The sequence below is a fragment of the Rhinoderma darwinii genome, chromosome 13 (assembly GCF_050947455.1).
Source record: "Rhinoderma darwinii isolate aRhiDar2 chromosome 13, aRhiDar2.hap1, whole genome shotgun sequence".
NCBI classification, from domain to species: Eukaryota; Metazoa; Chordata; class Amphibia; order Anura; family Rhinodermatidae; genus Rhinoderma; species Rhinoderma darwinii.
Genome location: NC_134699.1, coordinates 16,665,966 through 16,680,199, shown reverse-complemented (window position 1 = coordinate 16,680,199; position 14,234 = coordinate 16,665,966). Strand labels below are relative to the sequence as shown.

The window sequence follows — 14,234 nt, the reverse complement described above, 5'->3', positions numbered from 1 at the left end:
CAGTTTGTCTGCATTGTTGGGTCCGGTGCCTCATCTTCCTCTTGACTATACCCCATAGATTCTCTATGGGGTTTAGGTCAGGCGAGTTTGCTGGCCAATCAAGCACAGTGATACTTTGGTTATTAAACCAGGTATTGGTACTTTTGGCAGTGTGGGCAGGTGCCAAGTCCTGCTGGAAAATGAAATCAGCATCTCCATAAAGCTTGTCAGCAGAGGGAAGCATGAAGCGCTCGAAAATTTCCTGGTAGACGTCTGCGTTGACTCTGGACTTGATATAACACAGTGAACCAACACCAGAAGATTACGTGGCTCCCCAAACCATCACTGACTGTGGAAACTTCACACTGGACCACAAGCAACTTGGATTGAGTGCCTCTTCACTCTTCCTCCAGACTCCAGGACCTTGATTTCCAAATGAAATGCAAGATTTACTTTCATCTGAAAATGGGACTTTGGACCACTGAGCAGCAGACCAGGGCTTTTTCTCCTTAGCCCAGGTAGAACGCTTCTGACTTTTGTCTGTGTCATGAGTGGCTTGACACAAGGAATGCGACAGTTGTAGCCCATGTCCTGGATACGTCTGTGTGTGGTGGTTCTTGAAGCACTGACTCCAGCCGCCGTCCAGTCCTTGTGAATTTCCCCCAGATTCTTGACTGGCCTTTTCTTGACAATCCTTTTAAGGCTGCGGTTATCCCTGTTGCTTGTGCACCTTTTTCTACCACAGTTTTTCCTTCCTCTCAACTTTCCATTAATATGCTTGGATACAGCACTCTGTGAACAGCTGTCTTCTTTAACAATGTCCTTTTGTGGCTTACCCTCATTGTAGAGGGTGTCAATGACTCTTCTGGACAGCTGTAAAGTCAGCAGTCTTCCCCATGATTGTGTAGCCTACTGAACCAGACTGTTGGGCCATTTAAAGGCTTAGGAAACCTTTTCAGGGTTTTTGTGTTGATTAGCTGATTAGAGTGTGACACCATGAGTCTACACTCTTCAACTTTTACCCAATATTCTCATTTTCTGAGAGACTAAATTTTGGGTTTTCATTAACTGTTAGCCATAATCTTCAACATTAAAAGAAAAAAAATGCTGGAAACAGATCACTCTGTGTGTAATGAATCTATATAACATGAGTTTCACTTTTTGAATTAAATTACTGAAATAAATTAACATTTGATGATATTCTAATTCATTGAGAAGGACCTGTATATGATTTAATGCAGTGGTTCCCAACCTGCGGTACGGTATGCCGGATCAGGGGGTAATCTGAGTTATAAAATAAAAATGTAAATTTAATGGTTGCTAAGGGCACTGACGTGCGAGTTGACGTTCTTACAGAGTATACATGTCAGCTCTTAAAGCCCACCCAGCAGCAGAAACCCGCTCTGGTCCTGCTGCCTCTGCTACGGTGTTCCGCCGCTGCCTGTTTTATGAGGAGGGCCCCACCACTGCTGCCTCTTCTATGAGGGTCCTTCGCCCGCCACCTCCTCCTGTTTTTCTATTTATATTACACCAAGGAAACGAGCAGCGTATGATCTGGGCTCTGTAATTTTTAAAGTGTAGCTAAACGTTTGACAAACTTCTGACATGTCATAGAGACATGTCAGAAGTTTGGATTGGTGGGGGTCCGAGCACTGAGACCCCTCACCAATCTCTAGAACGAAGCAGCTGAAGTGTTCGTGTGAGTGCTCAGCTGCTTCGTGTTTGTTCGGCTTTTTCCGGAAAGCCGATGTATCGGAGTATGGGCTCATAGACTTTCTATTGAGTCCGTACACCGATACATTTATTTCCAGAAATAGCCTAACAGACACGAAGCGGCTGAGCGCTCACACGAGTGCTGCAGCTGCTTAGTTCTAGCGACTGGTGGGGGTCTCAGTCCTCGGACCCCCACCAATCCAAACTTCTGACATGTCACTATGACATGTCAGAAGTTTGTCAAACGCTTAGCTGCACTTTAAGAATGCTAATCTGGGGGTCTGATCTGGGGTTTGTAATTGTTAGGGGGGGGGGGTAATTTTTAAAGTGATTGTCCAATTAAAGGAAAAGCTAATTATTATTTTACATTTGTAAAATAAAAAAACGAGTATATTTTCGTTTTGAAACCTTCGCGTCGTGTGGACCCGGAAGGTTTGAGCTGCTGTTGTAGTTGTGACGCGTCTTTAAAGGCTCCAGGTTTGAAAACGAAAGTATATTCGCTTTATATAAGTTTTTTTTTTTATTTTACAAATGCAAAATAATAGCTTTTCCTTTTGTCGGATAACCTGTTTAAGGGGTCTGTTCTGGGGTCTAATTATTATGGGGTCTGTAATTATTTGGGGTTTAATGTGGGGTCTGTAATTATTAGGAGGTTTGAGCTGGGGTCTATTATTTTTAGGGTGTCTAATTTTTGAGGGAGTTCTGTTCTAGTGTAATTATGGGTTCTATCATTTTTAGATTATCTTATCTGGGTACTATAATTTCAAGGCGGTCTAAACTGAGGTATTTTTTTAGGGGTCTATAAATGGAGAGGATGGGAGTGGTCTGGGGTCCATATCCAGGGGGGTTGGAATAAATGGGTCTGTCTAGGTCTGATGTGTGTCCTGTATTAATTTTAGGGGCCTGCCTAAGGGGTCATTTGTACTATTTGCGATTCAAATGCTGTTAGTTGTAAGTTCTATTTAAAAGGGCGGGGCAGAAGGAATTCATGACATAACCAACAAACCCCAACAGCTCCCAAGGGACCCCATTCACTTATTATGGGGTCTGTCAGGGTTACATCGCCTTATTTGTCATTTCAAAGGCAATGACAGCGCTGCATACCGCACTATTCTTCCGGTCAATTCTGCTGGAATCTGCTTTATATAGCAGACAGTAGTTTGAGCTGACCCTTATAACTGATTGCTTCCGTGGGGGGTACTTGGTTGGATCTTCTTGTCACGAAGGTGGTACTTTGCTTAGTATACAAATTCATGCAGTAACGGAGACTTTTTTAACCTATTCTAAATCCATGGGATCCCTTATATCAATAATTGACCCTGTAAAAAAGCAACCCATGACACCAGTATGAACAGAGCTATAGCTGAACATCTATATTTCGCATTACTTAAGGACATTTCGACACAAATCTCAAGTAATTATTTTTGGAGGTGGGATTTTGAAGCTGGGATATTTACACAAGATCTTCAGTAGAAGGTCGGTTTCTCGCGGACACAATATGTCCGCATTTTAGCGTCTGTATTATGACACTAACACTCCCCTGATGTTCTACCGAACCAAATTAAGATCGTGAGAGAGTTCTGAATGTTTGGGTGTTCCTGGTGTTGTGGCCACAATATGTACATGCTTTAGCATAGGAAATCGGCATTAGGAATTTGTATTTTTGTATATTTAAAGTACATATAAAAGGAGGCAAAATACAGCTGTCTGCTACGTTGTCTTTCAATGGTTTGATTTCTGACTTTTTCAAATGTTTCAAGGACTTGTCAAAAAGACAGATTTTATGAGAAGAGGGAATAGGGGTCTTCGCATTAAATGTCTTAGGCATATACTGTAGTTTCCTTACCTTCCTTCCTGTAGTATAAGATCTCCAACTTTCGCTCTTCAGATCCTAGTAGGGCCTGAGTAAGTTGCGTAATGCTGCTGTGGGTGGTTTCTGGACCTGTTAGAAAGTCACAAGTACAAGGTCTCTGCATGACCTCCACCCTGGAGTAGCCAAACATGTCACAGAAACCATCGTTACAATAGATAATAGCACAGTTGTCCATCTGAGCGTTGGCTATCAGGAACTTTCGACCTACAGAAAAAGAGAAAGATTCAAAATATATATAGGTTTTTGTTTTTACAACCAACATAATGTTATATATATTATAACGTTTACTGTTTTGCTGCTGCAACATTTTTGTTCTCCTTACAGCTACACACTGAGGGGGAGACTTATTAAAGGGCAACTAAACTTTTTAAAAACTTTTCACATGTCCTAGTGATATGTCAGGAGTTTCGATCGGCGGGGGTTCGAGAAACGCGGCACAGAGCTTACTTGAGCGCTTCACCCGCTTCACTTTAGCGATCGGTCGGGGTCTCCATGCTTGGACCTCCACAGATTAAAACTATCAACATGTCAAAAGCTTTTTACGTTTAGTTACCATTTAAGAAAGAGGTTTTAGAAGTGCTGGTGTAGGCAATGCTCTGTGAGCTAAAATCGGTAACTGCTGCACAAATCTATCAAAATAGTTTGCTACAATCTTATAGCCTGGAGTCCAGGCTGTTTTGTTTACCGAGCAGCACCTACACTGGTGGTCACTATAAAAATGTTTTATTTTATTTTAGCTAAGACTTAAAAGGATGAAGGTTTTTAAATGATAATTTAATTTTTAAACCGTGGTTTAAATAATTTATTAATGCCAGAGGCACAGCATGCAAATTAATTAATGACGTCATGAAAAAGGACAGTGTTTTAGCAGATAGAGATAAATTAATAGTGCATATTACTATACTGTTCTGTTGTGCCAAATACTTCCCAGTTTCCAATAGAGATCCCCTTTACATCTAAGACAGAGCTAGGCAACCGTTTTTGTATGCCGATAAAAAAACAAACAAATCAAAGGTGAAGTATTCCAGTGTGCCACGCAAACATGAAAGTCATAGAAAGCAAACGGTTACTATGTATGTAACATAAATCAATTCATTAATTAAACTTACATTTGGTAAATATACTAAGAACAACTACTGAACACCAGCTTGGGGTGGATCCACGCAGGAGAAAGAGCGGCTACTGAAAACCAGCTGGGGGGGAGGCTGGCACAAAGATCTGCCCAAATGCTCGGAGTCTTTGCCACAGTGGCATTGATTATAACTTTAACAGATATACCTGTGATGGCGTGTTCCTCGCAGACTAACACATAATGAAGCGAATATCTGTACTCTTGGTAATCAGCGCCGCCAAGCTCATAATGAAGCGCCACTCTCTAACCCTGTGCTCAGCGCTGCCAAGCATACAAAAAGCACTGGGAGAGGGGAGCGTGGCAGAAATCCATGTCCCGGGTGCCACATGTTGCCGACCCTTGATCTAGGTTGATAGTAATGGGAGATCAACATTGCCGATAGCCTTGAATGTAAATCTATTGTTTTGTGTCTACAGCTGTTATGCAGACCAATGTGCTTCCAGGGTTACTACAAGCAAACTCTGTGTGTAGTCTGATCCTGCAGCCATACTGTAGTCTGTCCCCTACTAAATATGTTTTTGTAAAAAGTAGCGGATACATAGTAAGGCAGTATAACTATAGAATCAGACTACACCAGGTTTGTTTGTTGTCTGTAACCAAGGAGACCCATAGGTCTGCATAGGAGATGTGGACACAAAATGATAGGATACAAGTTTAATCAAGACTACATACTTCATTTTAATTGTATTGGTGTGATAAAAAAAAAAAAAGTCGACAGCCTTTAATGCTGCATTTAAAATATTTTTTGTCATTCTCCCTCAGACCTAGACGCACCTTTTTTTAGAGCACAGGACAGAAGTGCCTACCACATTCAGCCCTCTAGGCATCTGTATATGTCTCCATAGTAGCGTGTATTGTTTGTAAGCGTAATCTGCTAATGACAGCTGAGAAACAAGAAACGCCACAATGCGGAGTCCTTTTTACTACAATAATTTCCTACTTTCTGCCCTTTTAAAATCCATATCTGACAGCTGTTTGTTTCAGAGTTGTTTATCCTGTTTTTTTAATTTCTCATGTCAGTGGCTGTGAAATCCATTCATGCTTTGCCTCTCCAATACCTGTATCTTTACTTTGAGATGGTATTTATGAACTTCAAAATAGGTGTATTCTATGCACAGTATCAAAAGCAATAATACAGGTTTGCTTTGGAGCCCCATTCATTTGGAAGAGAACAATTTCTCAGGTCCCTGAACAGATACACAGGATAAGAGTCTCCCTGGGATCAGCAGATTTGCTGACCAAACCTGTACCGAAGTCAGAGAATCCCCTGGCTTGGGAAGAAGTACTTCATCCTGAGTAGCTTTGTCCCCAGCGTCTGCAGGTAAGCTGCTGCTGTCCCTGGAGTGAGCGATCTGCTAAAGTATCTGCTCTGTACCTCCCTGTATACAAAAGTAATTACAGTAAAGGGGGTTTTACACTGGGCAATTATCGGGCAAACGATCGTTCATGAACGCACGTTGACAATAATTACCCTGTGTAAACAGGGCAGAGATCAGCAGATGGGCGAGCAAAAGCTCATTCATCTGCTGATCGTATCGTTTTAAAAAAACTGAAATTATCGTTGTCGGAAGCACATCTCCCTGTGTAAACAAGGAGACGTGCTGCCGACATGATAATAATGAATGGGGACGAGCGATCGGAGTAACGACTGCTCCTGTCACTATGTATGGGGACGAGCGAACGGGCGCTTATCAACAAGCTGTCTCATTATTCGGCGCTCACTGCACCGGCCAAAATCGGCCAGTGTAATAGGGCCTTAAGGGACCTGATGAACGTTAAGTAAAGTGCTGATAGTAGTTTTCTCTACGAATGAGGCAGCGACTAGGGTTGCACGATGCATCGAAATATTGATACTATTTTGATGCTGTGCACCCTCAAACTGTTCAATACCATGAATCTATGTATTTCGATACTAAGCTGTGAAATTAGTAACTAGCATGATGTGATGCAGCCGGCACTGAAAACCGAGAACATGGAAAAAAAAAAAAAACAAGAGTACACATTTTTACAATAAACATTATTAAAATATAAGCCCCAATACATAAAATAATACACACATAATTGGTATCATTGCGACTGTAATAACATGCGTTTGCCACAAATTTATAGTGTAATTTATGATGAGGTGTATGCAGTAAAAAAAAACGCAAAACTGCTTTTTTTTTCAGAATTTTTGCCAAAATAAAAATGTATATCCATTAAACGATAATGTAAATGTAACAAAAAACGGCACCTACGTAAAGCAGAACTCGAGTTTCATACAGCTACACCGAGAAAAAAATAAAAAAACGTATGAATGCCGGGGTGCAAAGAAAAAACAAAACAAAAACATTATTCTGTCCTCAAGTATTGATTTGGTATCGAAAATCGCAATACTACACGAAGTATCAGTATCTAAGTCCAAATTCGGGTATTGTGACAATAATAGCAGCAACACAGTGAGGGTATGCTCACACGCTTAGCAAAGAACGTCTGAAAATAGGGAAAACAGCTCCTGATTTTCAGACGTTTTTGGAAGGCACTCGTGATTTTCGCAGCGTTTTTTTACGGCCGTTTTTGGAGCTGTTTTCCATAGAGTCAATGAAAAACAGCTCCAAAAACGTTTTTCAAAACAGCCGCGTAAAAAAACGGCTCATCGGAAAAGAACGCTGTTTTTCCCATTTGAAATCAATGAGTAGATGTTTGGAGGTGTTCCGCTTCTGATTTTTCGGGCGTTTACGGCCCGAAAAACGGCCGAAAATAGGCCGTGTGAGCATACCCTAATACAACTCTGCCCAGTGGTTACCGGTTATGTCAGATTCTCGGATCAGCAAAGCATCTTCTCCGTTACCATCTCCCTGTGCTCATCGCGTTTATTACAGGACCTCTTCAGAGCCAGTATGAGGGGTAAGAAGAGACACCGCTCTTATTATTTTTTTAAGAATTGCCCATTATGGATCAGAACAGCTGTCATATGACAGTACCATTCTTACCAGCCTGCCCTATTTCCAGATACAGAGAACTTGTCCAAAAGAACTTGTCACTGAATTTCTGCATCCAATTTGGAGATTTATTTTTTCATATGTGCTGTGAAACCCGCTCTTGGTGCACAATCCTTTGGAGTTATTTTCTGTTGAAGTCTATGGAAGTTCATTCTGCAGGGTCTTTAGAAAAAATTAAACAGGATCCTAGAATGGTCTAACTGGTTCCTAAAGTCTACAGTAATTTGTCCTTGATTTCTTTTGGAAGGTGCTAATTCTCCTTGTGGAGATCGAGTAGTAGCCTTGAGTTTTTAGAGCCATTCTCCATGACAAGAAGTATGAAAAAAAAAAACAACCCTCCAGAGGGAAGGAAGCAGTCTCGATCACCAATATGTGGCTACGTTTGAGTCAGTATCCTACATTGACCAAAAGGATAGCCACCTACAGTATATCGTACTAAAAGACTATTTTCTTCTTTCTACAAAATATAATTATTTTTTTGACTGGAATCCTTAAAAAAAAAAAAAAATTACTCCTGTGTCTAGATATTGCTGTTACGTACTTCTTATGGCACCCCTAGATGTTCTTTTGATTCCCTTACAGTCCACACACGTGTTTACCAGGACTTTTATATTGATGGCTTATCCTTAGGGTAGGTCATCAAAATAAGATCTGTGGGGGTCCGACTCCTGGCCCCCCTCAGATCAGCTGACTGAAGGCCGTGGCCTTTTTCCAGTTTACAGGCACAGCGCCATATACTTGCATAGCGGCTGTGCCTGAGCTCTAGTCCTATTCAAGTGGATGGGAGTCAGCTGCATTCCCAGGCCCTACCGCTATGGAAGTGTACGGCGCCGTGCTTGGTGACCACTGAAGGGGCCGCGGTGACTAGCACCACATCCCCTTCTCTCAGCTGATTAATGGGGGTGCCGGGAGTCAGCGCCCCACCTATATATAATTGATGACCTATCCTAAGGATAGGACTAAGGACCCTAGTGGTCTGAAACGCGTAAGCGTGGTCCCGGGATTTTTATTTTAATCTTTCTGTTTTAAAATGATCAAATAAAGCCATAATTTTATACACAGAGTGCTGGATACACCATTTATTGTCCTCTTCCATTGCCTTGCATACCTGCTGTCGACTCAGGTTTTTGGGAGTATTTTCAAGCACCTGCAACATTTGGACATGGAATCAATCCATTTATATGAACTAACGCAGTGGAAACGCGGTGAGCAAACTGTTTGTAATAATTTTTTTTTTATTATTATTTATCCTAAGGATAGGCCATCAACACAGAAGTCCTGCAAATTCCCTTTAAAGCCCAGTGCAGCCATTAAACCAAGAAAAGAGTCTGAAAATTGGCACCTGCTTTTAAGTAATAGCTGGGAGTTGGGATGAATGAATATAAATTGTCACTTACACAGTTGCACTACTAGTTTGTACTTTTCATTGCTGTAAAGGACTTCTAGTGCCTGAAAGCACCAAGAGATGTCTACTAAAGCCTGCAATATATGCACACAAATGGGCTGAACCCTTAATGGAGAAACTTGAGACCTGTAATTGCTGCTTAGAGCTTATTAGAGCTTGTTCTTTCATCCTATTTTTTTTTCTTCATAATGTCATTATATTTGTTTCCATTTTACGCTAATAGACATTGTACTTGCAGAGGGAAAAAAAAGTAATTTGGCAAAGAGAACATGTCTAAATAAAACAAGCACATACTGTATCTGACTATAACGATGAGCATAATAGCACTGCAGAACAGGTGACACCCAGGAAAAGCTGAAGGCAATGTTAACTTGATAATATTTCTCTTGTGGCTGGGGCAGATTGCCTGGAAAGTGTGGATTTCTGTGCATGATGTATGAGCATAATCCTGTGTATTGATAATGGCCTCCAGATGAAAAAATGTTCAGTGACACTTCTGCTGGAAAGAAATGTATACAATGTATTTGTTTATATGGTCGACCGCTATTATATAATTGCATAGCATGGTGGTTTTATGACATTTCTGCTGACCTGGTGCCATGTAATTTATATTCAGGACACCGATCTGCAAATTCAAGTAAGGGATCATGCACGCAGACATATTACGGATCTGTATTTTATGGATTTGTGATTCGGCACTCATAGAAATCTATGGGCCAATACTTGTACCTCCATGTGCCTCTGATTTCATATAGAGACATACAGAGTCCATTCTGTATATATCCGTGAGAAAACAATTCGGTGCATGTTCCATCAGATGCTATATTACAAAGTATTTATTTTAGGGGAGAATACGGTGCCATACAGAGACACTATACTGGGAACACGATAGGGGGGCGGGGGGGGGGCAATATTAAATATTCTGTGATTCTTAGAAGTGTTGTAAGAGTTGAGCCTCACTGGTAGGTGTTTCAGAGGTTAATGTAGAAACCGCTATCATCCATGCCGGTAAAATGTCCTGTTTGATCCTGCCGGGATCCTGCAGACGCGGGGTAAACCATCTGTTACTTCCGCCACTGGATATAATTAAATGGACAACTGAAATAGCAACGGGTGTAGTACTCGGCACCTTTGTTTGTACAAACTCCCAGGAGCCTTATTCATCAGGGCTCCCAGCTGCTAAAACTTATCACAGGACCATTAACATTTATTTCTCTTTTTGGAAGTTGTGTGTTTTCTATTTTTTTTCTAACCTTTATTCTTAGTAAAGCTGGAATTATGTTTTTAATTAAAAATGACATTGGTTTTATTTGCTTTGCACTCTGGACTCCAGAAAATGTTTTATAGAGGTAAAAAGAACCTCTAAAGCTGAGGTGTAAATCTTAGAAAAGTAAAGCCATACAAAGCATGACGCCGTAACCATTTTCAGTGCAGTAAAGCAGCCAGGGTTCAGGCCCTCACAGTATCAACTCGGAGGGATTTATGTAGAAAATGTATGTAGTAAAATTGTAAATTTTATGTTCATATAAATATACAATTTGTAATAATATCCATTATAATTTATGTAATCCTTTCTCAATGTTCTTAGCTAGATATTAGTGTAATATGTCAGATTAGACCGTTCATGCTGTCGCTCTCTCCATTTACATTTTTGGAGTCTTACCTTTGTATTTTACCAGTTTATTCCCCATTAGGTTTTAATAGACCTTGCATATACTATAAGACATTTTCATTTAAATTAGTACTATTTATATATCTCACTGAATTTAATTAATCATCTATAGTTCGGTATAATAAATTATAGATAGCTGAAATCTGTGACTTGTCAAATTAAGTTGCTGTCTCTCCTTCCATGGATCCTGTGATGTCTTTTATCATTCATGACCCAGTACTTTGCTGAACATTGTGTGGCAGCAATTATGGAAAACCGTTTCTTGCTATTTCTCTGTGTTAATGGATTATCAACTAAGGAGTTTCCGGCCGGAGTGCTCTGACCGGGGACTCTGGGACTGGCGAAGTCCCTGATGATGCTGTCCACGTTGCTGACGCTCTGGCCATGGATTCAGGCATCGCAAAGCTCCTAGCCTCATTGTCCATATATTAGGGCCAGAGTCCTTGGCTTGGAATGCTCTGACAGGAGACTCTGGCACTGTAGCTGTTGACATCACTGTCCATATGTAGACCGTGACGTTAGGAGCTGCCCCGGGCACAATGCTTTGGGTTGGGCGACGTATCCTGCTGTATGCCTATACAGTGGTATATGTGTCAACCTTTTGTCACAGGTCTATGTCGGGAGTCCATAATAATATGGGAGGCTCTAAATTTAGTGTGAACAGGGCCTTGAAAGGGAATGTACTCCTTTTAACACCATGTAGTTTTTAGGTCTATCATTCTGTCCTAAATTTATTTTTATTTTTTTATTTTATAACCTTCAAAGCTTCATTTTTCTGGTACAGATGTAATGTCAGGATAGGGAGACAGACAGGTGAGCCCTAATCTACCCGCCACTCATTCCCTGCCTACTTGCACAGCCCGTCCTAGGCGACGGCGTACAACTGGGCGACGGTCCCTACGCTCAATATGTGCACGACAGACAAAACAAGACAAGGGTACACAAGCAAGGGAAGAAGGGCAGTTGCCCACGGCAACACCGTGAGCAACAGAGTAGTGGACGAGCAGAGTCAAACCAGGAGTGTACGAGGTAAAAATGCAGATTAGGAGAGTAGTCAGTCAAGCCAGGGTCAATATGAAGCAGAGGTCAATGGTAACAGCAGGAACAGCAGAGCCAGGAAGCAAGAGAATCACAGGCAAAGGACAAGCAGCAAATGAAGGTATAAGTAGACCAAGGGCGGGAGCTAGAACCGTCTGGCCAGGCTGCGATAGGCTTTCCCACTCCTCAGCCTACCAGCCTGAGTGGTAGCAGATCGAGTCACTCTAGCAGACCTAGGAACAGATGCAGGCTGATTAACCACGGGCGTCGACACAGAAGCTGTGTCAGGCAAATCCTTTACAACAGAGCTCCAAAATCCTATGCATAACATATAAAGTACAGGCTGGACCCGGCAGAATGCCATAGGGGGAGGCCACCATGATCAGGGATGTTAGGAAGGGAAGGAGTTAAGGAGTTAGGGGTGTGGTTAGGAGGGGGCGGATGTGAGGGGGGCGAGGTCAGTTTACTTAAGGGTAGGAGAGGGAAAGGCGTCGCCATCTTTAGTAACAGCACAGGGAAGATTGCAGCAGCACAGGGAAGTTTGTCCAGTACTTTATAATGGATGCACTACTTACCCAGCTCCGTGTTTGGATCTGGGGCGCAGGCGGTGCCGTCCTCTCCTCCCCGGCGGCGGTCACGTCGCACGAGGCCTCCGGAGAGGTTGAGCCCGGAAGTGATGCCACGAGCCAGGCGCAGGGTAAGGAGCCCCACGAGGGACCCTCCAGGCCGGGCCCCTCGCTCGGCTGCCGTGAGCAGGACGGCCTGGTCTGAGAGGAATCCTGGAAGCCGGCCTGGCTCAGCGGAGGTGGTAGAGCAGGCACCCATGCATCCGGGACCTCCCTCTGCCTCCAGACGACGGGACCCAGGACTTGCGGTGGGCCGTGCTGGCGATGCTCCAGTCGGGCGGCCCACCTGTACCCAGGATGGTGCAACCAATTCCAGGCGTGTGCCACGGTCGGTGGTGACACGGCGGGCAGGAGGGCGGCTACCTGCGGGCCGCGGGGTGGTCGAGCCCCCCCCAACAGACGGGCGGAGAGGCCCAGTTCATTGGCGCAGTTAAGGAGCGCTCCATCAGAAGGTCGGGGATGTCATGCGTGCGGCGCTTGTCCTGGCCCGTCTGGGCAGGATGAAGTGGACGACCGTGAGTTCGGTGACCAAGAGGGACGTCTGGATGGATCCTTCGCCCCGGCTGGTGGGGACACAGCACCTGCGCAGCCCGGTGAGTCGCTGTCTCCTACTTTTTCATTGCCTGCTGTATTTCGGTCCCCAGGGGTAGGGGGTGGGGGTTCACTTTTGCCTACGGGATTGCCGGGGTGTAGCGGGGGGATTACAGGAAGTACGGGTGGTGGGGGTGAGATTCAGGAATTGTTGTGTTGTGTGCGTGACCTTTTGGCGCGATGCGGAGGGGGGGGCGATAGGTTCCCCGTCCCCGGTTGCAGCTTGGGTGGGGCCGTCGGGGCCTGCAGTGGTGGATAGCGCGCTATGTGGAGCTGGGGTGGTGGCTATGGAAGCGTGTGTGGCAGTGTCGGTGCAGACAGAAAAGGATGTGGCAGTGGATGAGGTGCGGTTGTATGATAAGGCGAAGGGCGAGGTCTATGTTTGTTTTGAGGGCCCGTTGGGGGCGCATCTGAAACCGGAAGTAAGGGAAAAGATATGGAGGGATGAATATGTGGAAATTTTTTCATTGTTGCCGTTGGAGAAGTTCAATTTAGATAAAGGGAAGTGGTTGGAAAGCAAGAAGGAGAAGGAGGAAAAACGTCGGTATCGATTGATTCCCCAAACTTTTGTTAATTGGTTGCAGGCGTTTGCTATTTTGGCAAGCGTAATTGGACAGAAGACGCCAGAGCATTGTTCCGGCCTCTTCTGTTATATGGATGCTATCGGAGAGGCTCATCGAGTTTACGGCGGGCAGACGTGGCTGCGCTATGATGAGCAGTTCCGGCAGCGGAAGGCAGTGAGACCTGACATTAGGTGGGAGGGATAACAAAGACATAGGGTATGGTTGCGGGTCATGGCTCCAGTGCGTTTTGGCCAGTCCTTTCAAGGGGGTGGGGCCGGGGTGGCCGGCCCCTCATTGCCTTCGGGGGGGGGAGCAGGGGGGACAGGAGGAAAATCCGGGTTCTGCTGGCAGTTTGAGGGCCAGTGTAAGTTCGGATCGGGTTGTAAGTTCAAACATAGCTGCTCCTCCTGCGGGGGGATCTCTCACGGAGCGGTTAAATGTTTTCGGAAGGGAAAAGGACGAGGGGCCGGGGGCGCTAGTCAAGGGCCGGACACCGGTGAGGTGGGAAGACATGGAGCCCTTTCTAAATAGGTACCCTGATAGGTCCAGGGCAAGTTTGTTGTTGGATGGTTTTCGGGTTGGTTTCCGGATACCTGCCCCTGCTCACAAGGTGCCGTTTACCTTGCGTAGTTTGCGTTCAGCGTTGCAGTATCCAGGGGTA

The 14,234-nt window shown here is 44.0% G+C and overlaps 2 protein-coding genes across 9 annotated transcripts in view; one reads left to right on the top strand and one right to left on the bottom strand.

Moving 5' to 3' along the window:
• Positions 1 to 14,234, top strand: part of CYB561 (cytochrome b561) — a 259,428-nt gene that overhangs the window by 42,875 nt on the left and 202,319 nt on the right. The window lies entirely within an intron of this gene.
• Positions 1 to 14,234, bottom strand: part of KCNH6 (potassium voltage-gated channel subfamily H member 6) — a 133,645-nt gene that overhangs the window by 95,322 nt on the left and 24,089 nt on the right. Inside the window, exon 2 of the mRNA XM_075845047.1 lies at positions 3,539 to 3,769. Coding sequence (XP_075701162.1) covers positions 3,539 to 3,769 — 231 coding nt within the window. The remainder of the gene's footprint in view (positions 1 to 3,538; positions 3,770 to 14,234) is intronic.